This window comes from Hippocampus guttulatus, chromosome 6 (assembly GCF_054856545.1).
Source record: "Hippocampus guttulatus isolate MCC_2025c chromosome 6, RoL_Hgut_1.0, whole genome shotgun sequence".
NCBI classification, from domain to species: domain Eukaryota; kingdom Metazoa; phylum Chordata; class Actinopteri; order Syngnathiformes; family Syngnathidae; genus Hippocampus; species Hippocampus guttulatus.
The window spans coordinates 21,237,048-21,264,552 of record NC_141266.1 but is presented as its reverse complement, the minus strand read 5'-3'; the positions used below and the strand labels follow the sequence as shown (position 1 = coordinate 21,264,552).

At 45.3% G+C, this 27,505-nt stretch overlaps 2 protein-coding genes across 3 annotated transcripts; both read right to left on the bottom strand.

Moving 5' to 3' along the window:
* Nucleotides 1-3,586: 3,586 nt before the first annotated feature.
* bola1 (bolA family member 1) lies at nucleotides 3,587-5,706 on the bottom strand. Its single transcript, XM_086112573.1, has 2 exons — nucleotides 5,486-5,706; nucleotides 3,587-4,171 (listed from the first exon to the last, which is right to left on the bottom strand). The coding sequence occupies exon 2, from the start codon at nucleotides 4,138-4,140 to the stop codon at nucleotides 3,703-3,705; it is 438 nt and encodes a 145-aa protein (XP_085968699.1). The 5' UTR covers nucleotides 4,141-4,171; nucleotides 5,486-5,706; the 3' UTR covers nucleotides 3,587-3,702.
* A 442-nt stretch (nucleotides 5,707-6,148) lies between these two features.
* On the bottom strand, nucleotides 6,149-27,393 carry sv2a (synaptic vesicle glycoprotein 2A). 2 transcript variants are annotated; one of them, XM_086113074.1, is made up of 14 exons: nucleotides 26,841-27,393; nucleotides 23,131-23,889; nucleotides 17,711-17,891; nucleotides 17,477-17,628; nucleotides 16,991-17,124; nucleotides 16,784-16,873; nucleotides 16,532-16,639; nucleotides 15,858-15,946; nucleotides 15,614-15,778; nucleotides 15,406-15,539; nucleotides 12,187-12,393; nucleotides 11,729-11,888; nucleotides 10,642-10,852; nucleotides 6,149-9,593 (listed from the first exon to the last, which is right to left on the bottom strand). In XM_086113074.1, the coding sequence occupies exons 2-13, from the start codon at nucleotides 23,750-23,752 to the stop codon at nucleotides 10,669-10,671; spliced, it is 2,226 nt and encodes a 741-aa protein (XP_085969200.1). In that variant the 5' UTR covers nucleotides 23,753-23,889; nucleotides 26,841-27,393; the 3' UTR covers nucleotides 6,149-9,593; nucleotides 10,642-10,668. The 2 variants fall into 2 exon arrangements, with proteins under 2 accessions (XP_085969200.1, XP_085969201.1); XM_086113075.1 differs by having other exon boundaries at nucleotides 6,149-8,356.
* Nucleotides 27,394-27,505: the final 112 nt, after the last annotated feature.

Genomic DNA, 27,505 nt, shown 5'->3' with positions numbered 1-27,505 from the left:
AACCAGGCGACCCCACCCCCACCCCCCAGTCCTGGAAGAAAGAACTCTCATGATTGTTTTTTGTTTTGTTTTTTTGTTTTTTAGAGTGGCCATCATGGGATGGATGCTAACCCAAAACGTCAGCTGAGTTGTCAGGAGCGCAGTCAGAGGTGGCGCATTCCCTCTTTTGACAAAGGATCGGCACATCTCAATGTTGGGGGAGTCCAAGTTGTTAACTTCTGAACGAAACACAAAAAAAAGCAGAGTGTTATACTGGCTGATGATTAAACCGATCTCTGCAACAACTGAGCGCCATGTGAACATTTGCGTTCAATGCAAGGGGAACGCATTACTTCAAGTTTGACAGTAAACTTCAACTCGGAGTGGCAATAAACCGCTTTTGTCAAATTGTCTATTGGACAAACTGCATCTTGTCAAGTAGCTCAAGTCAAAGCAAAAACCCCCAAAAAAATGTCAGCAGAGCAGCTCGTGTCTCAAAAAAGTCATAATGAGGCAGCATGGCTCAGGTGGCCGTGGTCATCTTCCAACCCGATGGTTTTGGGTTCCATCCACATCCTTTATGAGCACGTCTAAGTACCCTTGAGCAAGTTTTTACGTGGGTCCGCGTGACTTTTTCCCTCCGGGTGGCGTTTTGTGCCTTTCCAGGCGTGTAGATGAGATGAGGCCTAATGAAGACCCGATGTGGGTCCACAGCGCTTCATTCCGTCTCTAAAAATCCTCTGACCCCTTCCTCCATTCTGGGGGGGCCTCCCCGGCTGGTGTTCATCAAACGAGGTAGTGTCCCTCAACTACCCCGAACGCCCAACCCACCTTAATCCCTTTCTGACCCCCACCCCCCCAAAAACGCCTCTTCTCTTGGCTTTGAATACTTAGACTAGCGAGTGCAACTAATTCTTCCACACAAGGACATTGTCTTCTCTCGATCTCTCCTGTTGTCCTTCTATTTCAAGTCGACTATTCACTCATTTCATTAGTAGAGTTGGGGGGGCGTCGGGGGGAGTTTCCAATTAAAATACCATAATAGCCTATTAGTATCTGTCTAGTGCAATCCTGCTGGTTCAAGTATTAAAAGTGAGGAGATGCAGCATTTTAGCACAATGTGTGTGGTTCTGGGCAAGCAAAAGCACTAAAATGTGTTTAGCAGGCTGCTCGGTATGCACACACATGCTGCCCCTCCCCTCCCCCGGGACCACCAGACCGACTGTCCCCATTTGTTGTACATAACCCTCACACACAGCCCCCCAAGAAGTCACCCCTGGGCATAAATCAGCAGGCCGTCTCCATCGCGGGAACCCTCCCCTGCTCAAGATCTCAGTCGCAGCCTGGCACCGTCTGCCCTGGCCGAGGTGGTGACGCAGGGATTACGTGTGCAAAGCGGTTTCCCAGCGACCCGGGTTCGTCGTCCGGGATGACCGGGTCCGACCTGAGACCGCAGACGGATCAATCAACACCGGGTCTGGACATGGTGACATGGTTTAGGAGGGCCAAGGCCTAACTACCATGTCATATATCCAATACTAAAATGAAAAATACAGTCAACTCACGATAGGTGATAATCCGCAATTATTAAAGGCCATATGAAAATAAGATTTAGTTTTGGAGCAGTTTACAGTACTTGGTATTCTCAGTTGGGCTCAAATCCAAGCAGCTCCAAAACTGGCTTACAAGATCAGATGAGACTGGGTGTTCGCATGGTACGAAGGATGCCTCAAACACATTTCAATGTATTTTAAAGTATCCCTGAGTGTCTGTTGTCACTCTCTTGATGTCAAAAAATAAAATAAAATTTAAAAAAAGGGAGACTATCCAATAACTTTGCTTAGAAAAAAACAAAAGGACAACTTTCCTGTTGGCACATTCTAGGAATATTTGTCACTCCCATTTGAGGGTTAGTGCAAAACTGACGTAACACAAAAGACAAGGAGTGTATTTTCTCTTCAAATAGCAAAATCGTGCACCAAACTGTACCCTTTTATCCAAACAAGACTGCTAGCTTGATGCTAAAATATACCGTGAAATTCCATTGACAGGCCATGCTGCAGTTTGCATCTTTCATTGGAAATGTTATCAGGTGTTTTCCCGTTTACGGACAAGAAGTCTCGTATGAACTTCTTGAACATTTTGCAGTTCGTTCCATTACCGTATCCCATTGAGAATCGAACATGATTTTTGGCTAGCGTTAGGGGAAGCAAGCAACTTCTGCTCAGGTTGTCAAAAAGGTGTCCCACTGGCGAACAAACGAGGAGAGTTCAAAGAGCAAGTCATCTCCCAAACAATTTTCTTTTCATTTGCGCTGAATTGCGTCACCGCAGGCTACTGCTGAAAATTTCTCAACCAAAAGACACTTGTGACTAAATTACTACTCTCATACTGTCAAACCCAAAAAAGTAAAAGTCCATCACTGGTAATTTCTTACATTCCACTTGAGGCAAAAGGGCTTGACCTGTCGCACCTTTGCTATTTTGCCCAAAGTGCCGCTCGGTGGCTTGATGTGCGGCCTGTAAAACGGCTGGAGACAAACCCCTGCGCTCCAATGCTTATCTTGGCGGTTTGATGACACCACTTGATATCGCTCTGTCCCGGCACCTGCAAAGGATACCTAAATTTCCCGCCAGAGGTGACAAAAACACGTACGCTATATACTTAAGCAGAAGTACAGAGACGGTGAGACCGTCAGGAACGGAACTGGAGTCTGGCTAGTCCGTTTGTGAACATCAGGGCACGAGTTGTGGCCTACAGCAGCTCCTTGCGAGTGTTGTCATTTTGCATTTGTGTGGTTGACACATAATTCAACACAAGTCAGGCCTCGGGGTGGTGCGAGGGACGGGAATGAGGTCTGACCGTTTGACTTGTGTGACGAGAGTGCCGTCGAGCCATCGCAACATTTGTCAAAATGCTCAGATGGGGAATAAAACACACTGCAGGCGCAGCCTGTTCTCACGCGGCGTGACGCCAGTGCTCGTCATGTGGGAACCACTTCGTGGCTTTTAATGTCTCTCACACGCACGCGCACACGCACACACAAACGCACACGCACACACACACACACGATTCCAAGTACAGCACATTTTGAAATGTAGTCCTGCAGTTCAGAAAAATGACCCAAAGCAATATGCCATAGCTATCTGTAATAAGACTAATATATTACTAGTCTTTAATATTAGTATATAAAAAAATTGTGCTTTTGCTTCTCTTTCCAATGGAATCATAATAATGAATCCATCAGGCCATTGCCAAGTTTTTTGTGCACATGCTGCCCTCAAGCGGTAAAGCGGTGGTACTGACGTTAGAGAATAAACTGAATGCATGAAAAAAAATTACTTCCCCATTCTGTTAGGGCGAAACAGAACATAAACTATGAATGCATGAAAAAAATACTTCCCCATTCTGTTAGGGCGATAGAGGACAGAAAAATATATATACACACGCATATACATTGATTTTTATATGGTATATGATTATAAAACAATGAACATTTAAAGTATTCCAATGAGAACGAGGCATCCTATAAAGTTAAAAAATATATTTTTCGAATGATTCCTTTTTTGACTGTATTCATCAGTGTGTAAAACAAGAACAGACGATGTTTTGTGGTTTGACATTTTTTATTAGGCTACAGTGGATGTATAAAGGCTGACAAATTCAAATTGAAAGTAAAATAAAATACACAGTGTCCAAGACGTCCACCAGGAAGTGCCCCCGTTAATGGCCCGCTTTCAGTTTGTCTTCCACAGATCGATCCCCGCGCGAGCCCCCCAAACAAGGGGGGCTCTGGGCCAGGCTGGGATCTCCGCGCCACTGCTCGGGCGTCTTGGCTTGGATGGCCAGCGCGTGTATGTGAGCGCTCAGCTCCACTTTCAGGGCCTCGTTGACCAGACGGTGGCGCTGAAGCAGCGACAGGCCCTGGAAGCGGCCGCTGACTACCAGCACGCGAAAGTGCGATTCCGAGCCGGGGGGCACGGCATGCATGTGGCTTTCATTGTGCACCTCCAGGTGCTCCGGATGAAATGCGTCTGTCAGTTTGCTGGTGATGGCGCCCTCCACAGGCCTTGCGGCATCCATGTGGGAGGCCAGGCGGGCCACAGGGCTGGAGTAGATGGGATGGGCAGACCGATAGCAGCGAAGGATGGTGGGCAACATCGGACAACGCGCGCAGTACACCACCTGATGGCTATGTAGTTCATACACATACTTCAGTGATTCGCCCTCTAGTGGTATGCAAAAGTATCACTATTCGGCTGTATTTAACTTTGAAGACCAATATGTTTGCATTTCACGGGTAAGAGCTGTTTTTTTTGGTAAAAACATATTCATGTATTCCTCCTTTGTTTTTTTTTGTTTTTTTGGAGGGGTGCGGGGGGGGGGGTAACTTTTTGTGCACTGCATTCCAATCTTTAAGTATTTTTTTCCCCTTGAAGTGAAATACTGTTCAATGTTGTTCACGTTGAAATTAATTAAATGCAAATGCAAAAATAAAACCAATACACTAGGAATGTTAAAAGAATCAAGCCGAAATTATTCATTTGTATGATATGGATAAATTAAAACATATAAAATACAGTTGAAATGTGTGAATAAAGTGGAAATTTTACAGGAAGAAAAACATAATTTTCCAAGAATAAATATGACAGAAAAACAAAACAATGAAAAGGAATTATGAGAAAAAAGTTGCCATTCTAAATGAACAAATAAATTAAACACAACAAACTGCTTTTTGTTGTGTTTAATTTATTTGTGTTTTAATAAGAAGGGATTGATTTTATCATCTTAAAAAAATAATAAAAAGCTCAAATAAACCCCCTCAAAAAGAATTGACATCTTTCTCCAGAAATTGACTTTGTCATTGTATGAAATAATGAAATTTGAGCTTGCTAGTTTTTACAAGCAAAATATTATTATGAGAGTAAATTCATAATTTTAATTTGCAATGCCATGAGTCAAAAATTAATAAATAAATCGATAAAAAAATTACCATGTCACTCTGTAAAGAAATGAATGTGGACTGGTGGAAAAAAATATTCTCAACAACAAAACAAGTCTATTTTAAAAAGAATAAAGCGGTCAGGTTTCATAATAATACTTTACTTTCTCATTAATAGGGAAGCTGCACACCCAAAATGTCAACATTTACAGCGCTGTTACATGAATCCAAGAAAGGCTGCTGCTCTCAAGCTGACGCTTATGAAAATGTTATTTACTCGTCAACATTTGAAACGTTATTCTCGAAACATTGCCACTGAAACGTCCAACATTATTTTTGCGTAAGTCACCTCAACCAGCTTGACTAACCGATTGCCTGTTGAGCTAGCATTAGCTGCTAGCAAACCCATAAACATCGCCCCCTCCCTTTTTTGTTGTTGTTTTTCGACCTAATTATGCCGTACAGCTCCACTGTATATTCAACTAACAATATAACCATCGAGGGATTCGAATAAAAATGTTAAAGTGAAATTCGAGCTTTAAAAAGAAAACATCGTAATCTCACCTTGCTGGTGGTGACGCGGCGCCGTCGCTCTCGTGACGTAACAAGCAGGGCGGAAATGAAGTACTGTATTGTAGTTTTCGGGTGTTGCTTGGCAATTCCAACACTTGTCCGAGGTTTGTGGGGTTACTGTGCCGTTCGGGTGAAGTGAAACCTCAAAATAGTCGTGATAATAAACCCGAAATAATACAAATTGAGGAGAAAATACGAAGAGCTCTTTCCGTGGCTTCCTTTTTTGCTGACGTAACTAGCGTGCCGGATGTTTCGGCTCAGGAGGGACTTGTAGTTTTCATCTAAAAACAAAAAAAACTTTTCATCTCCTGTATTAAGAGATACATCAGATGTTAGGCAGGTTTGTATGTGGGTCAATGTGAATCAAGGTGAATTGATTATATTACACATTGTTATTTTCTCTTTGCGAACAATTCAAATAATGTATTCAAAGGTCCCTTGACGATCCGTTAAATCACTGACAAATATAATGGCCTTCTCAAACCAAATATTTTTTAAAGGCTGATTTTCTATTTATTTCTATTCTTGTAACATTTTCCACATACCTCCTGCAATGTGCTCGCGTACCCCTGGTTGGGCAACACCGGTTGACAAGAAAATAGTCATAATAATAACATAAAAACTTGACAAATGTGACAAGGACAGACAAAGATGCTCTTTTCATCATAACTTTTATTCCTTATGGTTTTCCATGATTCTAAAGGGTTGATTGCAAACCCCATGATGAGTTTTCAGAAAAATAGCACAGAGCTTTGAAACAAAAGCAAAGTCTCACTTGGGTTCACGATGAGCCATCACACTGACATATTTACTGAGATTCCATTCTCTTTTAGAAAACACAAAATCAAAGACAACATACATAATTTTACACATCTTTTGTTTTGTTTTGTTTTTTTACTTTCATATCCATGATTGCACACACACAGTTGGCTATGCTTACAATGAAACTACATATCCTACAGCACAGTACACACGACAAAGATGAGCAATCCTTTGTTACATTGAACAAATGAGGAAGGGGGGGAGCTTTCGGGATTTTCTGCATGTGTGTGTGTGTGTGTGTGTGTGTTGTACGCTGGCAGAGGCGAAAGAAATCCAGGCAATTTATTGCTCTGTTAGCTTTTTGTGCTCCCCACGACAGTTGTTGCCATGGCAACTGACTCTTTGCACAAAATGAACCCTGAACCAAAGTTAGGTAGCCTGTGTTCCAGGAACTTCAAGTTCTCGGCACCGCTACTTCCTTGAATAAAATGGATCCGATCTTCTACGTTGTTATGGGTCTTCCTTTTACCCCAGAACTAAATTTAAATATAAACAGAGGAGAGGCAATCTGAAGCTGAGGTTCCAGTAACTTTTAGCTTTTGGTACCAGGGTATCCTGGAACTAGAAACGTCCAGCTTGAAAGCATGAGCAGTGTCTTTTTAGGAACAAAAGGGTCCTAGTTGATTCCTGGACTGCTTAAAAGTACTAGCAAGGTCCAAGAACAAAATCTGACACTTAGGTTCCAGGGGCTTTTGAGTCTTGGTACCTGTGATTCCTAGAGCTAAATCGATCAGTGCGGCCCTGGAAAAGTTCCAAGGTCTGGAGTAAAGTTGCATTTATTTATATTGTATTTATTTTTACATTTTCAGTGTTGAACGAAAAACCTTGAAATCCCCGCAGAGAGTTTTATGTGTTTTATTTTTTACTGGTTGGCATTTTCACAGATGAAATCTGTGACGGTCTGGAACTCCAGTTCCTATTTCTCGAGGTCACATGACCGATGAGCACAGACTTAAAAAAAAAAAATCCTATTCTTGTTTAGTTAGACTATTATGACCCTCAGTTGTATGTACATATGGTCATATGTATAGAGCACACATGGCATTTGACGTGTAAAACTCTGGTGGTCGAAAACATTTGGTAAGAATTAACGACATGGAAAAAAAATGGCACACTGAAATCGTCTTTAAAAAAAATCATTTAAAAGAAAAAAAATGAAACGGGCGGGTTAAGGGCTGCTTTGTCACTAAATTGTCTGCTTAGGTAGAATTTGTGCTCATGAATTTTGGCGGTTTGCCCAGCATGTGCGTGTACGCATGTGCGTTTAGTGCAACGGGCCATCTGACTGGCTTGATTCAAACTTTATTTAAAAAGCAGCCGCCACGACTTCACACGCCTTCATCTCTTCACCGCCTTATTCGAAAATGGATCCAATCCACTTTTTTTTTCTGCACTCAACGTCCCGAAGTGATACAATGTTTACAAGGTTGTTGTTGGTTACAACGTTTGCAATAAAAACAAATAATAATAATAATAATAAAATAAAAAGCACCAACATAGCTTCTGGCTCCTTGACCTCCTGGTAAGTTCCTGGAGCGTTCTATTAAAATTTAAATGTTGTCGAAAAATGAATACACTCATTTTTTCCCCCTCAAAATGGCACAAACAACACCCCATTGAGAAACATGTGATTTCTTGGTTTTTGACTTTTTAATGCATTTTTAGAAATTGTACTCAATCACAGGGTGGGCCCCCCGTGGGTCCCCCTCCCCCGACTGAACAAGAAATCTGAAGCTCCTTTTAGTAGGGTTGGTTAATTTGAGGGAAGTAAAAGCATCCAGTATGTTTTGTTTGGGGGGGGGGGGTCTTCTAAAAAGGACTACGTTTTACTCAAAAAGTAAAGAAAATCCTTTTTTTTTTTTTGCACCTACAGGGAATTAAAAGGTTACAATCAGATTTGTTGGTCTTTTCACATTAGCCCAAGAACAAAAGACAATCCTGTAATATGAAGGTAAAATTCCAGGAACTTTTTATTCTGCGTAGCTTTAGTTCCTGGCACTCCAGGTTTTAATCCACTGCATGAATGGTCTTCTCTTTACCCTAAAACAAAATTCAAATAAATGACAGAAAATCTGAAACTGCAGTTCCAGGAACTCTAAGTTGTTGTCATCTTTAGTTCCTGGAAGTTAGCCTCAGGTTATATTGGTTACCGGACCACTCACGGTACTAACCGGGTGTTGTTTTTAACCCACAATTCAGGTCAATTTAAGTAGACCGGAGACAACCTGACGCACAAGTTCCAGAAATTATTTCTGGGGACTTGTAGTTCCAGGAATTCAACGGTTCCAATCAGATATTTTCAAAGGTACTACTGTAAAAGGGTCTTCTTTTTACCTCAAGTGAAACAAAAATCACAATGAAGTTTTGAATTTGGAGGGGAAAATGAATGCATTCAATCTACCAGAAATTATTTGAATCAAATTTGACATGAAACACGATGAAAGAGAATCTGGAGCGAAAGTTTCAGGAATTTTTCAGTTCTGCGAACTGACAAGTACCAATCAGATATGTTGTTGACAAATGTGTGATCGTAAATTTACTTTTCAATAAATTAGCAAAAAATGGCATGAGCAAGAATCTGCGCCCATGTTTTTGGGTTGTGTTGTGTGCAGAAGTTTGAGTGAAATAAATTGAATCCTTTTTGGGATATGGCGGTGAACAAATTCAAATCAAAATGCAATTGCGACTGCCCTGTACATAAAGTTGCATCTATTATGGCTGCTATCCTATAAAATGGCAGTTTTCGACATAAATGATGTGAACGGATGTGAACGACGGTTGCTGTGTTTTTGATGAATCTACCCTGTGCTGTTACACTCTCAGCCCTTGGCAGTGAATGTCATTTTCACACATGATTAGCGCCACCTATTGGTCAAGCCCTGCAGGGTATGTCTAGTTCAGTGAAATTATTTTGCCAACCCCCAAAAAAGAAAATCACCAGTAATAAAATTATGATGGGGGGATATTGCACGGCAAGGGTTCCATATTGCACAACAATCAGGCTAACATTCACTTCACACAGGTCGTTATCATAATTTCTTGAAGATAATTTCATATATTAGGCGTCTCTGTCATCTCTTACGTAACACATAATAATAATGTCGCTTTTCCACTACACCACCATGCTATCGCCATACCAGGGACTATTCCTTAGGCCGAGGGAGAGAATAAACAGATGCTAATGTTAGCATAGCCTTAGCTGTACTCCACATTCTCCACTTCGCTGCCCTCTGTCTCCTCTTGGATGAAATTGGTCTCCTCCTCACCCGTGGCTAATCTGGAAGGAAAACATGCTTGCTAAATTGACCTTCACCTTGCAGCCAAGTGGAGACTGTGGCGCCTGATGTTGTTATCTAGCTGCCCGCAGTCTCCTCTTGGATAAAAGTCGCCTACCTTATTTTGCTCCAGTGTGCTCATTTTTTGAAAATAGATGTTATACTTTGAGCATGGTTTGAAACGTAGCTTGAGCAACATTCCGAAGATCTCTCCCACACGAAAGGTATCGACTTTGTCAAACCAAGTCACGCGAGACTCCGCCCGCTTTCTGACTGAAAGGTTGCCAGCTTTTTGAATGCTTCCATATCAGTATTTGAAGTCAGGGCCAAATGGTCTGAATAAAAAGCTGGAATTTCAACACACTTTGCACCAGCGCGGGCAGGTTGATAAACAAATTTTGAGGTGGTGGCTGACTCGGTGAGAAGAGAGACGATTGTCGCTTGTGTGTGATTCTGTTCAAATGCTGGAGTGCTTGGGTACCTTGCGGTGGAAAAGCGGCATTTTGAAAAGAGCCTGGTCTCACATCTGTACTGTACATGGTTTTGATGCTTTTTGAGTACATGTACATCCATACATGTACATACATACACTTGGACATGCATAACACGAGGAGGAGGTGGGCGGGGCCAGGAGAAGTCCTAAAAAGCCATTTCTTTACAAAGGGATTTACGATATGAGAGTACGCACACTCGCACTACGCTTGTGCTTTAAATGGAACTTGATGACTTTCAACTCGACGTTAATGAACGTAAATCATGTTTTTAAAGGGCAAGAGGGGCTTCGTTTGTGCCCACTACAACAAAAACAAACCCGGAATGCTCAAGTGTCAACAAAACGACCATCGATGAAAACACCTCTTTTTTTTCCCAAAGGCATCAAATGGAATGATTGGCGTATGCGAGTGGACAAACTATCGGATTTTGTATGGCTCACCATCGGGAGCCTCCCAGTTCCCGGACCCCTGACTTCCGCCACATTTTTGGAGGGGGTGTCTACGAATTGCGTCATGATTCCATTCAAACCAATTGTGACTAAAGCTCCAATCTCACCTCCGTAAACTCCCCTGTGGCCTTTTATTATTGCAGCACCTGACCCCTGGTCTCAGGTAGTTTGAGGGCCAGGAAACTGCCGGCCGCCAGCGCCCCCGAAGCGAAGAGAATGGGCACGGCCTTGGTGATGCCCACGAAGGACGTGAAGATGCTGATTCCCAGCACCGCCGCCAGTTTGCACAGCGCATTGAGGAAGCCAAACGCCGTGGTCCTGAATGCGGGAAGGGGACGTTTAGAGAACCACATTCCTTGCAAGTCACATGAGTCATACCGGTCTTATTTACTCAATCAACTACAGTGAAACTGCTACTTAAAAACGTTTCTTCATACGTCCATCCATCCATCCATTTACCGAACCGCTTGATCCTCACTAGGGTCGCGGGGGGTGCTGGAGCCTATCCCAGCCATCTCCGGGCAGTAGGCGGTGGACACCCTGAATCAGTTGCCAGCCAATCGCAGGGCACACAGAGACGAACAACCATCCACGCCCACACTCACACCTAGGGACAATTTAGAGCGTCCAATCAACCTGCCATGCATGTTTTTGGAATGTGGGAGGAAACCGGAGCACCCGGAGAAAACCCACGCAGGCCCGGGGAGAACATGCAAACTCCACACAGGGAGGCCGGAGCTGGAATCGAACCCGGTACCTCTGCACTGTGAAGCCGACGTGCTAACCACTGGACTACCGGGCCGCGTTTCTTCATACGTAATTTTCAAATTATGAAAAATATTACCTCTTGTTACGAAAGAAATTTCAAGACAGGTAAAAATACAGTATGGGCTGCTGCTCGCAGCTCCGAGTTGCCTGAAGGCAACATACTTATAGCTGCTCTGCCATTGGCTATTGCCAGGAAGATGCTTGATCTTCCGGGCCTCCCATTGGCTAAGAGGGACTTCTACCGTATGTGTCAATGTTTGTAGATAGATAGACACGTGTCTATGCAGCATCCTCGTCATTTGGGTGATGTCAGAAAAGCAGACGCGCAACCCACCAAGCAAAGCAACAGCAGCGTCATCACACAGTGGTCCGACCACACTGCATCGACGTCACTTCAGTCGTCGAGGAGAATCGACATTTGCGTACCTCTTGTCGGAGGGGTAGAGCTCAACGGTCAGCACATCCAGGGCGTTCCAGGAGGCGATGCTGATGCCGCCAAACAGGCAGAGCAGCGCGATCATGGCTGACTCGCTGTTGCCGAATGACAGGAAGAAGCAGCTGACGCAGGAAATCACGCTGGAACCCGCTGGAGAGAGCAAAATGACAAGCGTTGGAGGCGGGGCCAGCAAGGTCTTCTCTGCTGGCCTAAGAACTACCAGGACCTACATTCACAACTCAAATGGTATTTTTTTTCCTTTGATGAAATGGATATTAGTCATCATGTGTCGTCATGTATAGTATGTCTAATCCACCAATGGATTTTAGAATAAATACTACAGTGCTGGAACACAGAAAAGTGAGAATCCAGGATTTTTTTCTCTCCGGGAACTAACTAACGCACGGCCTGCCGTTGATATGCAGCAATGGCGGAAAATATTGTTTACCGAGCATCCTGAGCCGGCCGATCTTGTCCATCAGCAACGCCGACACGATGTTGCCCGGTAACACGGCCAAGGTCCCCAGGAAGCTGACAAAGTAGACCATGTAGGCGTTGTTCTCGTCGCTCACGTCGCTCAGCAGGCAGCCCTCCTTGTTGTGCAGGAAGGTGCTGTTGATCAGACGGCTGTTGACCAACCTGTACTTGAACAGGTCTTTGAGGAGCAAAGTGTAGAGGGAACAAATGCCAGAAGGTGTTAGACCAGAAGGACGGTTGGAGATGGGCTTCAGTGAAATTTTTCGTACTCGTTTCAAAACACATTTTACTCAAAAGGCCAGCAAGTGTCTGTCACCCAGTAGTCAGGCAACAGAAAGGCCCCAAATTTGGGTGTTGGTGTGGCAAAAATGCTTTAGATTTGAGTGTCAAGTTGGCAGGAAGAACACTTGATGCTAGGGCAACACAAAGGCACCACACGTGGGTATAAAGGAGGTAGAAAGGATCCAAATTCAGGTGTTGAGGCATCAAAAGGTACCAAATTTGGTCATTCCACTTGCAAAAAGGCACCAAATTCAGGTGTTAAGGTTGCACAATGAGGTCAGATTGATCAAAACGGGGTATAAAAGCAACATACATCTTTATTTTCACATTTTAAAAAATATATACGTCAGTAAACTCCATATTAACAAGTAATGCGACACAGCGAATGTCTAAATATTTGTAAAATTTGTCTTGTCGTTTGGGTCGTTAAGACGAAATCATGAAAAAGTGAAGCAACCTATCAAGAATAGAGAAGAATTAAAACATCGCGAGGAGCTGAAAAGGATCACATCTGCGCTAAAGTAATGGACAGTAGCTTTCAAGACTCCTGAACCAATAAGAGCTTCAATACTGGTTGGCTTGGAATTGTGGTCCACATGACTCAAAAAAGGGGAACTACTTTGGAGACTCAAGAACCCAGGGCAGAACCCAAAATCAAGTGCGGCATTCTGGTGTCTCAAAGCCCGATGATCTGTAGCATTCTCATCCCGGAGAACATTGGCTTGGAAAGGTGTCCCAAAGGTCTATAAAAGGAGGGCTATGTCTGAGATCAAGTGGCAAAAACTAGCATTGGTGACCCGAGGACCCACCAGAGGACCCAAAGTCAAGTCTCGTTAAACTTGAACTCTGAGACAATGGGACTCTCAGTAACATTTTGATTCTGGAGCTTTGCTTGGAATTGTGGGCCACGTTTCTGTAAGTGAGAACTTTTCTTTGCCGCATCCAAGCTGAAGTAGTGGATCGTAAGTTTAGAAACAACAGCACCCAGAAGAGTTCGAACCCACACAAGCATTCTGGTTTGGTTTGATGTGGCACATTATCCTCAAGCCATTTGATGATAGAGGGTAGTAAGGGTTATTGAATGAGCACCACCGTAAAATAAGTCTAGTGGGTGCTATCAAGGAAGCAAACAGTAGACTAGAGGAAACAGGATAGAGGACGGAAAGAGCAAAAAAGTAAGCAGTTGCGGTTTGTGCTCCAACAAAAACATTTCCAGCTGGGAGCCGTGGAAAATCCGCCAAGCTTTGCGTAGGTAAAATGAAACGATGGTCGAGGCGCAAAGGTAAGCGAGCCGAGGAGGCGTCGAGAATCTTGTGAGCCAGTTTTCGAAACGCATGTAGGAATCTGTGGTCTTCAGCTGGTGGTAACACAGGGTAGCATTCCTCAAAGAGGCGTTGGCAAGAGGAGAAAGTACAGTTCTGGCCATTTCTAAAGACGTCTTGATAACTGGCACCGGTGCGCGTGGTTCAGGGGACACCCTTCGACCCCAAAATATCTCCTCATCCCAGGTGGGTTCCTGCGGATCATTTGGGTAGACCAGGCGAAGAAACTTCCCCAATTCGGGGTCCGGGTCAGCAGGATGGGCCATCAACAGCAACCGGTCGAGGGAATCGAGCCAGTTGTCTTCTGGAATCAGGAGATTTCCTTCGGAGGGGATCTGGAACAGTATTTCTAAAAGTGATTCACAGTTCTTAGAAGCAGGAGAGCCTAAGTATTGATTGGCAGCTTTGGTCACCGCAGACCCAACCAAGATACCTAATATCAACACTGGCATGGCGTAGTTGAATTCTCGTGTGGCCCAAACCTCTCAAACTTTTCCCATCAACAATAATTCCGGTGACCATCAGACACCTCTGGTGGCTTTGCCTAGTCGCAACACGAGAGCTCTGCCATGACATCAGAGAGTGGCGCCGTGATGTCGTCGAAGTTACGTCAAGCTGTGATGACTTGAGAAGAAGCTAGAGATTTTTCTCACTCTCACGAATTGTTTGGCTTAGTTTTCGTGCAAGGTGCGCTTTCAGATGTGACCCACTTTGAGACCAGCAGAGCTCAAACAGACACTGGAGCAGAATCCGCTGGGGCCGCATAACAGGCAGTCACAAGAAACACTAAACTCCCAGTTTAGTACATGCGGGGGGGAGCCCCACAAGTATTAACTGGACAAGTCCAAAACCTGTGGGCCCAGTGGGCAAATCCTGATCTGGCATGGATTTTGAGGCTTACTGGTACAGTGGTACCTCTACTTACGAACGTCTCTTCATACGAAATTTTCGAGTGATGAAACGCCTCAACAAGAAAATATTGCCTTTTGTTATGAAATAAATGTCAAGATACGAAATGTAAAAATATAGTATGGGCTGCTAGTTGCAGCTCAGAGTTTCCTAAACGCAACATACTTATAGCTGCTCTGCCATTAGCTATCGCCAGGAAGATGGTTGATCTATCTGGCATTCCAATGGCAAAGAGGGACTTCTACCGTATGTGTCAATGTATCTAGATAGATCAATAGAGAGATCTGTGTCTATGCAGTGTCCTCGTCATTTGTATAAATGTACATATTTTGATGTATTTCTATGCTTTAGAAAATATTTATGTCTGAATTTTGGGGGGGCTTGGAACGGATTAGGGCATTTACATGGAAAACACGTGTCTACTTAAAAAAAATTCTAGTTCAGAAATTTCTTGCAGAACCAATTAATTTCACAAGTAGAGGTAGCACTGTACTCGCTGTGTCACACCAAAACTTCTGTAAACCAAAAAGGTTTTCCTTCCACCCAGTTTTAGCAAAACAGCTGCATGGTTTGGAAAATGCCCCCCCCATAAAAAAGGACCCAAGATCCATATGCTGCAACAGGTGGACCTCCACTTCCTTCTATGGAACTGGATACTGTAGCCATGCTCCCCTCACCTGTGTTGTAGAAGAGGGTGGCAATGAAAGTGCAGTTCTTGAAGAAAGTGTTACTGGAGGTGATGTCCTCAAAGTAGCACTCCTCAAACAGCGAGTCCTCAAACACCATGGACCTCATTTTCAGGTTCATGAACCTGGAAAGCGGAAGAGCCAAGCGGGTTCATTTGCCCGTTTCAGACAAAATTCAGGACGGCGCTCGTTGACTCACTTGTCGTTGAAGTACTCCCCCTGGCGGTGCACCTGGTTTTCCAGGGTGAAGTTGAAAGTGACATGCTCCACCTTCTCCTTGACAAAAACTTTGGTGCGTGAGGCATACTCCTGCTTCTGAAGGTACTTGATCATGTCGGGGAACCACACGGTCAGACCGTAGTAGCTGTGCCGGCGAAACAGGAGTCTCCGTTAAAATGTATATTCCCAGACCACTGCACGGTATCCTGAGGTAAGAGTACTACCTAAAGGACATGGAGAACCAGACGGCCATCATCATGTAAGTGGTGCGGCGGTACTCGGGGGAGAAAACCGCCTGGAAATTACTCCACACCTAAAAGAACAAAGAAGGCAGAGCATATTAATATCAATTACCAGCCCATCTGTCTTAGCTTCTGATTTGGGGTCATTTGAGCAAAGTTCCCGTTAAGATTAGTAAGGTGGCCCATTCTGAACAAGGCCAGATTCCTTTTGGATATTTGCTAAAAATGGTGTGCACAGTCAGCCTTAAAAAAATCGAATTTGAGGAGTGTGACCGGTGGGCAGAATGTCGCTTATGCAATTTCAAGCAGTGTTCTTGAGACGTGTGGTTTGTTCTTTTATGATAGATAGACCCATCCAATTTCATATCACACGAGGAAACTGATTTCGGGTGCCATTTTATTTCAACTTCCTCGAAAGGAGTCTCAAATTTTGATGTCCTGGTCTTCCAGCATTAGCTGGTGTAGGCTCATCAACGTCAACCATCTTTAGAGGATGCCTGCTTCTGATTGGGGCTCATTTGGGCTAACCCCCTCGTCGAAGTTCATCAAACCCCGGAATTGGCCCAGAAACAGCCACTTCAGACCAAATAGCTTTCTTTTTGTCTCCAAACACACACACTTGTATAACACACATTCCTGAATCAACGCTGCTGTACCTGATGGAAAAGCGATGTGAGCTTTATTCTCCATTTCTCATGCCAAGCGGCGCCATCTCCCAAGTTGACCAGCTCGTCCATCTGCTTCACTGTTTTGATGGTGGTCACCTGACATGTCAGTTTAACTCGGTTAAACCCAAAATTCTGATTGCGATATGCGCTACTCCCAAAAAGTCAAGGGATGTGTATATATATATATATATATTTTTTTTTTTTTGAGCAGTGTAGGAATCGTTCCAATGTGTGACTTACAGAGAACACCCTCTCAGGATATCCTTTGGCCCTCATGTTGGTGTCGTGCACCTGCTTCAGAATCATCCAAGCCTCGTCGTGTTTCCCATTCTGGAAGTGCAGAAAACAAACCAAGATGAAAGCAACCAACATGTCACAGTGAAGCCAAAATGAATATCACGGACAACCGGTCCATAGGAAAATCGTGCGACTGAATGTTGAACTGACCTCCAGGTAGAAGCGAGGACTCTCGGGCATGGTGGTGAGGGCTGAAATGGCCGCCACCGACGGGAACGCGCACACCAGTACGAAGACGCGCCAGCTGTGGAACTGGTAGGCTGAGCCCATCTGGAAGCTCCAGCCTTCGTGACGAGAGCAATCATGTAACCGATATCCATAAACAATGTCTCAGCCATATACGCACCAGAAAAGGGACAAATCCGAAAAATGATTCCAAAACTAAAAAAGAATACAGTGGTACCTCTACTTACGAACATCTCTTCATATTCAATTTAAGAAATGCCTTAACAGCATTGAATATTGATTTTGCTGATAATGAAATTTCAAGGTACGAAAGGTAAAAATACATTATGGGCTGCTAGTCGCAGCTCCGAATTTCCTGAACGCAACATACTTTTAGCTGCTCCGCCATTGGCTATTACCGAGCATCTTCCTGGCATCCCATTGGCTAAGAGGGACTCCGAGAACCCTCACCATAGTGTGGAATGATGGCCCAGGCCATGGCCGAGGCGTAGATGCCGCCGATCATCCAGAACATGCAGAGCCAGCTGAGGTGCTCCCCTCGCTTCTCCTGAGCCAGAAACTCGGAGTAGTAGGAGAACACGATGGGGATGGAGCCACCGATGCTGGCGCGGAAACAAGAACGAGAACTTCAGAGATCAAGCGAATTGAAGATCGCAAGCGTCTCTTCAAGCGGTGTTCTCTCACCCGACGCCGGAAGCCAGGCGGCAGAAGAGGAAGGAGCTGTAGCCTTGCACGAAGGACGAGAAGAAGGCAAATACGCTGTTGATGGACAGCGAGATGAGCAGCGTTTGCCGCCGCCCGATGCGGTCGGCCAGGCCGCCCCACACGAACGCACCCACCATCATTCCCAGATATACGATCAGGCCTGAAGTTGGGAGAAGAGATTTGATATGGATGGAGGACAGTCAAAAAAATAAAATATCAAGCCACATCCATCCATCCATTTTCTGAACCGCTTTATCCTCACAAGGGTCGCGGGTGTGCTGGAGCCTAACCCAGGTATCTTTGGGAAGTAGGCGGGAGACACCCTGAACTGGTTGCCAGCCAATCGCAACACACACACACGCACATTTGGACAATTTAGAGTGTTCAATCAGCCTGCCATGCATGTTTTTGGAATGTGGGAGGAAACCGGATTACCCGGAGAAAACCTACGCAGGCACGGGGAGAACATGCAAACTCCATACAGGAAGGCCGGAGCTGGAATCGAACCCGGTTCCTCTGCACTGTGAGGTCGACGTGTTAACCAATCAAACACCGGCCCGCCTATCAAGCCACAATTTGGACGAATTTGTAAGAAAACGTACGAAAAAGTCTGATGGACCTGAGCCCCACCACATTTAACGGGAAGTGGGCCACTTTGATTTGAAGCGGCCATCTTGGGTAAAATATAGGGCTTGTATATATATTTTTTAAATAGCCACAAAAAAAAAAATCAGCTATAAGGTGTACTTTTTCAGTTCTTGTTTGCTAATTTATATCCTAAATCAGGCTTGCCACTCCACCAGAGTTTAAGGACTGAGACAGAAAGTAAAACAAGGAGGCCCGTTATGTAGCTGGTTTGCCAGAATAACCCACTAAGAGCCTCAGACAAAAGCTGATAACCCTGAGGACAAAATCCGAACTCGGCGTTGTTGTGTATTCAGATCATCATCAAGGTAAAGTACATTTTTTTTAAATGTATTTACAAGAACTACACCAGTGACTCAAAAAAATAAAAATAAAAAATCGCCTTTGGGTCGCCCTTGCCGAGGCCTGCCGTGGTCGTGATGGCCGAGCAACATCCAGAACCCAAAGATCCTCAGCTGAGGAGAGAGGGAACACTCCATTACTATTTATAGTCACCCATGTCCCTCACGCGTTACCCCCGCCCCCACACTGCACGACACACTAGCCTTCAGTGAGACACACATCCTCACATGCGCACACACACGCACACACGGCCTGGAGCTTTTCAGCATCGTTGTCACAGACTCCATCGTCCGTTCCTTTTTTCTCTTTTTTCCCCTCCCCCCACATCCCTTTCCAAGCCTACAGAGATGCTCAGCTGCTCTGCCCCCTCAGCCTCGCCCCCTTCATCATCACGCTTCTGTCATTGCTGCTTTTCTTCATCATTTGGTTTGTCTCGTTCCATCAGTGTGACAGCAAACGTAGGTTGGTACAGGTGGTGTTTTGTTGTCCAAGATGACCCAACTGCATGTCAATCTTGATGATTATGTATATACTGTATTTTATATACTGTATTTATACTCATATGAACCATGAGTGGACATGTCAAACATACACGAAAAAGTCTCAGGGAACCAAAATAAAACAGGAAGTCAGTGATTTTGGTTTGAAGCAGCCATTTTTGGCCAGATCCAGGTTTCACACTAAAAAATAACATTTTCAAGGGTGTCCTGGCCAAAACGGAATAAGAAGTAATCTTTTTGCTTGGAAGAAGCCATATGAGGTGAATTCCACAGTTCCTACTTTGACACTTTGATGATAAATATAATGAGCACCCAACACCAATTTAATGGATGGAAAAATCGGGTGGACGTGTCTCTTTTATCAAGATGTAAAAAATTTTTTTTTCAAGGTTTTGGCTCATATCAGCCATTTTCAGCCAATTCCAGTGGATATACTTTGATGGTGTGACGCTAAAAATAATGAGCGCCAATACCAGTTTCATTGACAGACATGAAATTGGGTGGACACGTCTGTCATCATAGGATCCACAAAAAACTAAAAGGACCAATCCCAGAATTTGAATCGGAAGTTGGCCATTTTGGCTTGTAGCGGCCATTTTGGGTGAATGAAATGACTGATTCTTAAAATAATGAGCCCCAAAAACCAGTTTCACCGATGGACAAAAAATTAAGTGGAAATGTCTACTTTGTCAGGATGCAGAAAAAACGGTTTTTCAAGGTTTTGGTTCAAAGCAGCCATTTTAAGCCAATTCCAGTCGATGTTTTTGATGTTTTGACACAAAAATAATGAGCCCCAATCCCAGTTTCATGAACAGACATGAGATTGGGTGGACACGTCTCATAACAGGATGCACAAAAAGTCCTCAAGGATGCATGCCGCAAATTGAATAGGACATCAGTTGTCCTAGCCATGCTAACGTAGCCTAGTGATCCTGGTCCAGCTTTAGGGTGGCGGTACCCCCACCACGGTCACCCCACAGCACCACCCCAGTCCCCCAGCCACCCTCATGTGCATCTGATCAGCACTTTGCTGCATTGCGGCGACGTCTCGCCACGTTTCTCTGCCATGCTCGAGTGAAGCACATGAGTCACACACACATGCGCACACACGGTCACGCTAACACACTCCTGGCCGTTACACTAAAATGCACACACACGCATGAGCTAGTATGCTAATAAGCATGGCCGTCGCCGTGGAAACACCAGCACAGACGCACAGACGGCAATCAACGGAGGAGGAGAGTGAAAGTCACCTTCTTGTCATTCCAACGCTGCGCCATAGACGGCGGCTGCGTCAGGCACTCGAGTGAAATAAAGGCCTCCCTTAAATAGACATCTTTTCACATCTGGAAACAAAATCAGTTCGTACCAGCGAGTCTAATTGTCTGAGGTCCTCCACGATATCACTCACGACATTTGAACCAAAACTGCGGCACCTGATCGTGCTGCCCTCAAAGAACCACTTGGTGGCGATTTACAGGCAGCTAATCCAAAATGATGCAAAGGAACTAGCCTGAAACGGAACAGGAAGTCGGCCATTTTGGTTTGACGCAGCCATTTCGGGGGAATTACTTGGCTCGCACTCTGACAAACTCCAAGGGTTGGTTCATGTTTGTTAGGGTTAAGGCAGGTTTCGGGTTGCAACGAGCAAATAGGAGATGATGTCAGCCCGTCCTCCCGTGTGGGCAAGTTAGCCATATTTCCAGTAAGACGGATGAGCTAACGACGTTGTGTTGGTAACGGGCCCGTGGGCACGATGTTGGTGACCTCTGATCTAGACTTTTATTCCATCCACTATTACACCTGAAAGTTTTTAATTCTCGCTTTGTGGGACGGATAATAGTTACCTTCAGGGCGAGGATGTGGGTTGAGGTCCAAGTTTTACGTTGGATTTAGGGCAATGTTAAATGTTCTTGGATAGTGTTTGATGTGAGTGGAAAGGGGTTTCAAATATAAATCATTTTGTCAAAACAGTCCATGTCAACCTTTGCTCGGTTGTCACGGAAACCGCTGATTACTACGATGGTCGGGATGTGTGCCTTTGCAATGAAAAGAGCGGTCCAACACATTTGGTCAGTTGAGTTGAGAAGTGACATTGGACACTTGAGAGTCGCGAAAATGGCAAACACTCGCTCGGCCTTTTGCGCCGATGAGCTCACTGGAACACGCGGGAGGCTCTATTAGCGACAAGGCTGTTGACAGCTTGTCAATAACTGCCCGCGCCTGTGTGTGTGTGTGTGTGTGTGTGTGTGTGTGAGAGAGAGAGATGATAGATGGTAGCCGGGATGAAGCAGGTGGGATGTGAGTCATATCAAGACTGCCGTTTGTTTCTATTAGCGTGACTTTTATAGCGTGCAGGGTGCCATTATTTTATCGGGCCTTGGTGGAGGTTTGCACTTCACAGAGTAGGTTAGGGCAAGGTGTTTAGCGCTAGGGCAATATAGCATCTTACCTACATTCGAAAGTCAGGTAAGGAGTTGAGGTTGAGGTGTGGGTGACTTGACCACCATTTGGGGTGAGATGAGGTTTTGGTTTGGGTCGAGGGTTTGGGTTTTGGCCATCTTTAGGTGGTTATAGGCTTTACGAGGACGGCTCGGTCAATGTGGACTCTTGACTAAATTCAAGGGTTGGGATTGAATGTTTCTGGGGGGGTTTCAGTCAATTTTGGGTACGGTTTAGGGTCAGACTTTGGGTGAATTCAGGGGTGAGGGTTAGGAGCGTTAAAGGTTGGTTATCCGGGATTATGGTTTAGGTTAGAGTTTGTGGTAGCATGAGGTGTTAAGGCTGGAGCTAAAGTTAAGGTTTTGGGGAGATATGTTGAGATAAGTGTGAGAGGTGAAATGAGGTGGAGATTACGTTTCGAGTTTTAGGGTCGAATTGGAGTTAGGTGTGGTCCTTGTCAGAATTATATAGAATGGGTTGCGTTTTGGAGTTTAGGGTTTGGGTTTTAGAGGTTGAGGGTCAGGAGTGGTTAGGGTTAGGTTTTATGTGCAACATGAGGCAATTGGACTTGAGTCAAATTAAGGTTTTGCAGAGAACAGCGTTTAAAAGGTTAAGGTTAGGATTGGTGGGGTTAAAATTAAATTAGGGTATTAGGTAGAGGTAATAGAATAGGGTTGAAATTTGGGGTTAACTTAAAGGTGCGGGATTGGGAGAGTGCTAAAGTTAAGGTTCTGGTTTTGTGTTGAGCTGAGATTCTTCACTAAATGCATTGGGAACCCCCTTGGAAAGGGTTAGCGTTAGTATTGCGAATGAAGGCCTATACGGGTAGGTCACAGTTTATATTGGAACGATATAAAAAAAAAGATTAGGGTTAGGGGTTGGATTTGGGAAGGGGTTAAGGTTTAGGGTAGAACTAGGCTCAGGGTTTGTGTTTAGGGTTCAGGGGTCTTGCCTAAATTCATCGGGAACATCCTTGGAAAGGGTTAACGTTAGCCTTGCGAATGTCCTTGGATGAAGGGATATACAGGTAGATCACATTTTACATTGGAACGATACAGGAAGGATTATGGTTAGAGGTTGGATTTGGTAACGGGTTTTGGGTAGAACTAGACTCAGGGTTTGTGTTTAGGGTTCAGAGGTCTTGCCTAAATTAATCGGGAACATCCTTGGAAAGGGTTAGCGTTAGCATTGCGAATGTCCTTGGATGAAGGCCTATACAGGTAGATCACAGTTTATATTGGAATGATACAGGAAGGATTATGGTTAGAGGTTGGATATAGAAACGGGGTTTGGGTAGAACTAGGCTCAGGGTTTGTGTTTAGGGTTCAGAGGTCTTGCCTAAATTAACCAGGAACATCCTTGGAAAGTGCTACCGTGTGCACCAGGAACATCCAGGTCGAAATGTCCCCAGTAAGCAATCCTCTGCAGATGGAAAATACCTTGGTGGAGGTAAACGGGACTAACTCTTACCCAGCATTCCCTTGTTGGGTTCCGACAGGCACATGTCCTTCTCGGCGCTTGGCAGCACAAAGCCTACGACGAAGATCTCCACGCCGTCGGCCATGAGTGCCAAACCCAGCACGAAGTAGAGCGTCCACTGGAACTTTCCATGGCCGCACTCTTGCAAGATGCTCTCGTACTGCTGGGCCAGCTCCTCCCGGTCCTTCCTGCGCTCGCCTTCATACGCCGACAGGTCCCGGAAGTGCTGTGCCTGTACCTGCGCGTGCACCGCCGCGCCGTCCGCCTTGACCGAGTCTCCCCGTGGGATGCCCTGGTACTCGCCCTCGTAGATCTCGTCGTCCTCGTCGTGGCCCTCGGTAGAGTCACTGTGGGCGTCGTCATCATTGGCACGGCTGTCGTTGCGGTAGTAGCCTCTACCGCCGCCGTCTTCGCCGACCGGCACCGCGGCGTAGTCGTCGTCATCGTCTTCCTCCTCGAAACGCTTGTAGGAGCGGCGGGTGTACTCGTCGGCCATCTTGTCCACGCCGCGCCCCATTTTCTTGCCCACCTGCTTCTTGGCCACCTTGGCGATGTCCTTGGCTCCGCGGATGAAGTCAGAGCGGTTGTCCCGGTAACGTCCGTCGTCGTCCATCTCGGCTGGCGGAGGTGCTGGCTACTCGCTGCGTTGGGGATCAGGAGCGGTCCAAGCGCATGAGGGGGTGATGGGGACTCCTGAAGGCGACACCCACGACTCCTGATACGCTCCCTCCTGCTCGTGCGCGCCCCGCCCTGAACAAACAACAGGAGGGCGTCGATGTCACAACTGGGGAACGCCCATATTGGTAAAAATGCACGTTACATGAAAAACAATCGACCTTTTCCAGTTAAGATTTCCAACCAGGGTTTCAAGCTTGTCTTAGGGTTTTAAATTAGCATTAGCCAGTAGGGTTTTAAGCCACGGTTTAGGTTCGATCCATGTTTCGCTATTCATTTTGGGTCCAAAATTTGAAAGTTAGGGTTTCAAACCTGGCTCAGTGTTTCAAAAGAAGGTTGAGATATCAAATTAGGGAGCATTATAACAAAGGTTTCAAGTGTTTTCAAAGTATGGCTTCAAGCCACGGTTAGGGCCGCTCAGTTAGGGTTTCAACAGTACATTCAAGATTCAAAACAGGATTTCAAGACGGGTTTAAGGCTGTAAAATATGCTTTTATACCTGGGTTAGGTTGCGAGTGAGGATGAGGAAATCAACCGGGGCTATGCATTAAAATTAAGGTGAAGGATTTCAGAATTCAACATTCAAGCCTGGGCTGAGATTTCAAATTGGGGTTCAAAGGCACGGTTGGGTTTGAAAAGCTCAAAGTGGATCCCTTGAGATGGTTTAATGTGTGCCGTCTGGAGAGGCGCCGAGTGCCAACCAATTGGATTCCGTTTCATGAGCAGCAGCTCGCACCTCCGCGAAGCCAGGTTAGCGCTTAGCTCAAGCGTTACACTCTTGTGCGCCCCGATTAGCTTTCGGCGCTTTCCGTTGACATTTAGCAAGCGCATCAGCTCTTCTGGAAAATCCAAGTGGAATATTTACAAGATACATTAACTTCACGACACCACGTTTGACCACATTATCGTGCAATTATGATGGCTTTCTTGTCAACATTGTGCAGCATTGTCATCATATTTGCGCCTGCCTCACTGTTATTACAGCGACCGCAAAAAAAATTCTTCCGGCCACCTTTGAGGTCATTATGTCCAAATGTGGGTGCGAAGGTGGCAAATAGATAAGAAAGAAATACTGCAAGTCCAAGAAAAATGACCCCCAAGTTGCCTGATAAAATTGCAAAAGAGCGCAAATGTGGATGTCGGTTGCCATGGGGACGATCTTGTGTTGAATGTTGTGTTGGTAGAATACCAATGAAGCAGAAGAATCCATCCAATTCAGGGGGCAGGAATTTTGTCAGAGAGTGCCCTCTGCTGTCGATTGAAATTGATGTCAAAGTGATCATGTGACCAACCCCAGCAAACAGGCCAACTGTGACGTTGGCCGTGCGAGCCCGAGGTCACTTTGACGTCAGTTACAGTGGACAGCAGAGGGCGCTATCAGACAAAACGGCAACTCCGGGCATGGAGGGAAACGGATGAATCTGCTTCATTCTTATTCCGCCAACACAAAATGAATTACAATACCGTCTTTAGACTACTGCGAGTAATTCTTGGAAAGAACATTTTGTCCTTCAGTTGACCGCATTAAATTTGGACAGGCGTAGCGACTGTCCAAATTTCAGGCCTAGAGGCTCTCACTTCACTGTCTTTTGTGCCGGCGTAAGAAGAGATGTTAAAGCGTAGAACATAGGTGTCAAACTCAGGTCCTGGGGGGCCGCTGTCCTGCATGTTTTCCAAGTTTTCCTGTTGCAACACACCTGATTCAAATGAACAGGTTCAATGTCAGGCTTCCGCGGAGCTTGCTGATGATCTGATCATTTGAATCAGGTGTGTTGCAAGAGAGAGACTTGGAAAACATGCAGGACAGCGGCCCTCCAGGAACTGAGTTTGACACCCCTGGCGTAAAAGAAGAATGGGGCAACGCAGGCTACGAAAGTACGCTCCGAAGCAGCCTTCGCTCAGGGCCCGTCACCATAAAAACGAAGGCCAAATTTGAAAGCTGTGTGAATTCTGACAACAGCGTACGGCTAAGGCGCACCTAAAGTTATGTTATGCGGCCCTCGAATTCGGCCTTTGGAGGGTCCAATTGGTCCTCGAGGGTCGCAGTCCAGAATGTTTGAGATGTTTCCCTCCTCCAACGCACCCGATACAATGATCAGATCATCAACAAGCTCAGTTGAGGTCTGATAACAATCCTCAGGCGGCTTGGAGGAGGGAAAAATATGAGACAGGTAGAAGAGCAGCTCTCGGGGACCAGAGTTGCCTACCACTGAACGACGCTATTCCAGTTCCATTCTGGCTGGAGGCAACTTTAAATCCAGAAAGCATTGTGTCCCACTAATTTACTGCCAAATATGCCCCGAGTGTGTGTGATGATGATGATGATGATGACGGCGGTGCTGGTGTGAAGATGAACACAAGCTGGGATGCAAATGAGCAACAGCGACAGCGGCCTGGGGGTGGGAGGGTGGTGTCAAAGTTGCCAAATATCGACCGCCCTCCTTTTTAAAAAAAAATACCATTCGAATTTCCATACATTTGATATCCACGATCCTCCCATCCAATAGTGATCGATATATTCGTAAGGCAGCAGCAATGATGCACAAGTGCACATGACAAGGTCATTTTGACGCACGACGCAGAGCGCGGGGGGGGGGGGGGAGCCCCCCACCCCCACTCCTCTATGAAACCCCTCGGCAAGCATCCAACTCCCCTTTCCTGCGAGTACGTTTCACGTAGCGTGGACAAGAAATTGATAGCAATCATCTAATCTGGTTATTAATCGTTGGCAAGAAAATAGCTCGAGTAGAAAATGAAAAGACTTTCAAAATGCACCCAATCGATTGAATCTCGTGCGTGCCAAGTTCACCTTCAAGCCTTTTTTTTTGTTCCTTTTTCTCCTTGGCGGAGGTAGCCACACACGAAGAAAAACGTCTCTTATCCCTTCAATCCAATGGAGCCAATTGATGATGATTAGCCCCCTCCTCTCATTCATGCTCCATCCATTGCCCATCATTTGATTTATTTTATATTATAACATACACTTATATTACAATAATAACCACCGTAAAATCAAGTTGTCTTACCTTATTGTAATTAATTGATGTCTATTTTAGTGCAGGCAATGTGAAGCGGCGCCTCTTGCCTTCATCCCCTCAGTGGTCGACGACCTGATGGCTGTGACGTCACAATGATGGCCACGCCCCCTCCATCCTTCAAAATAAAATAAAAATAAAAACAAGTGGTAGTGTGTGTGTGTGTGTGTGTGTGTGTGTGTGTGTGTGTGTGTGTGTGTGTGTGCTGCGCATGCGCATAAACCAGGCTTGGCGCAGTGGCGCGTCCACACCGCACGTGCGCCAGGCCCGTGCCCTCTGTTTGGCCCAGGTTGAGCCTCAGGGAAAGCGCCCCCTGGTGGTGGACGCCAGGATACAGGAACGTACACGGTGATTCAAATTAAATCGAAGATGTGACAAATATGGATAAAAGGAAAGAAAGTAGGAAAGATGGATGGAAAGAAAGCAAGGGTGATATGATAGGAAAGACGGGAAGTGAAAGTAAGAAAGAGAGGGAAGAAGGAAGGAACCATGGAAGGTGGGAGGAACATCGCGAGTGAAGAAGGGGGGAATGTAGGAAGGATGGATGTACGGGGATAGAATGGTATGAGAGGAAGAGTGAATGCGGAATTCAGACAAGCACGACGGTATTTTTGTAATATGTGATTCTGTCACCTTGTTTGTCACCACTGGTTTGT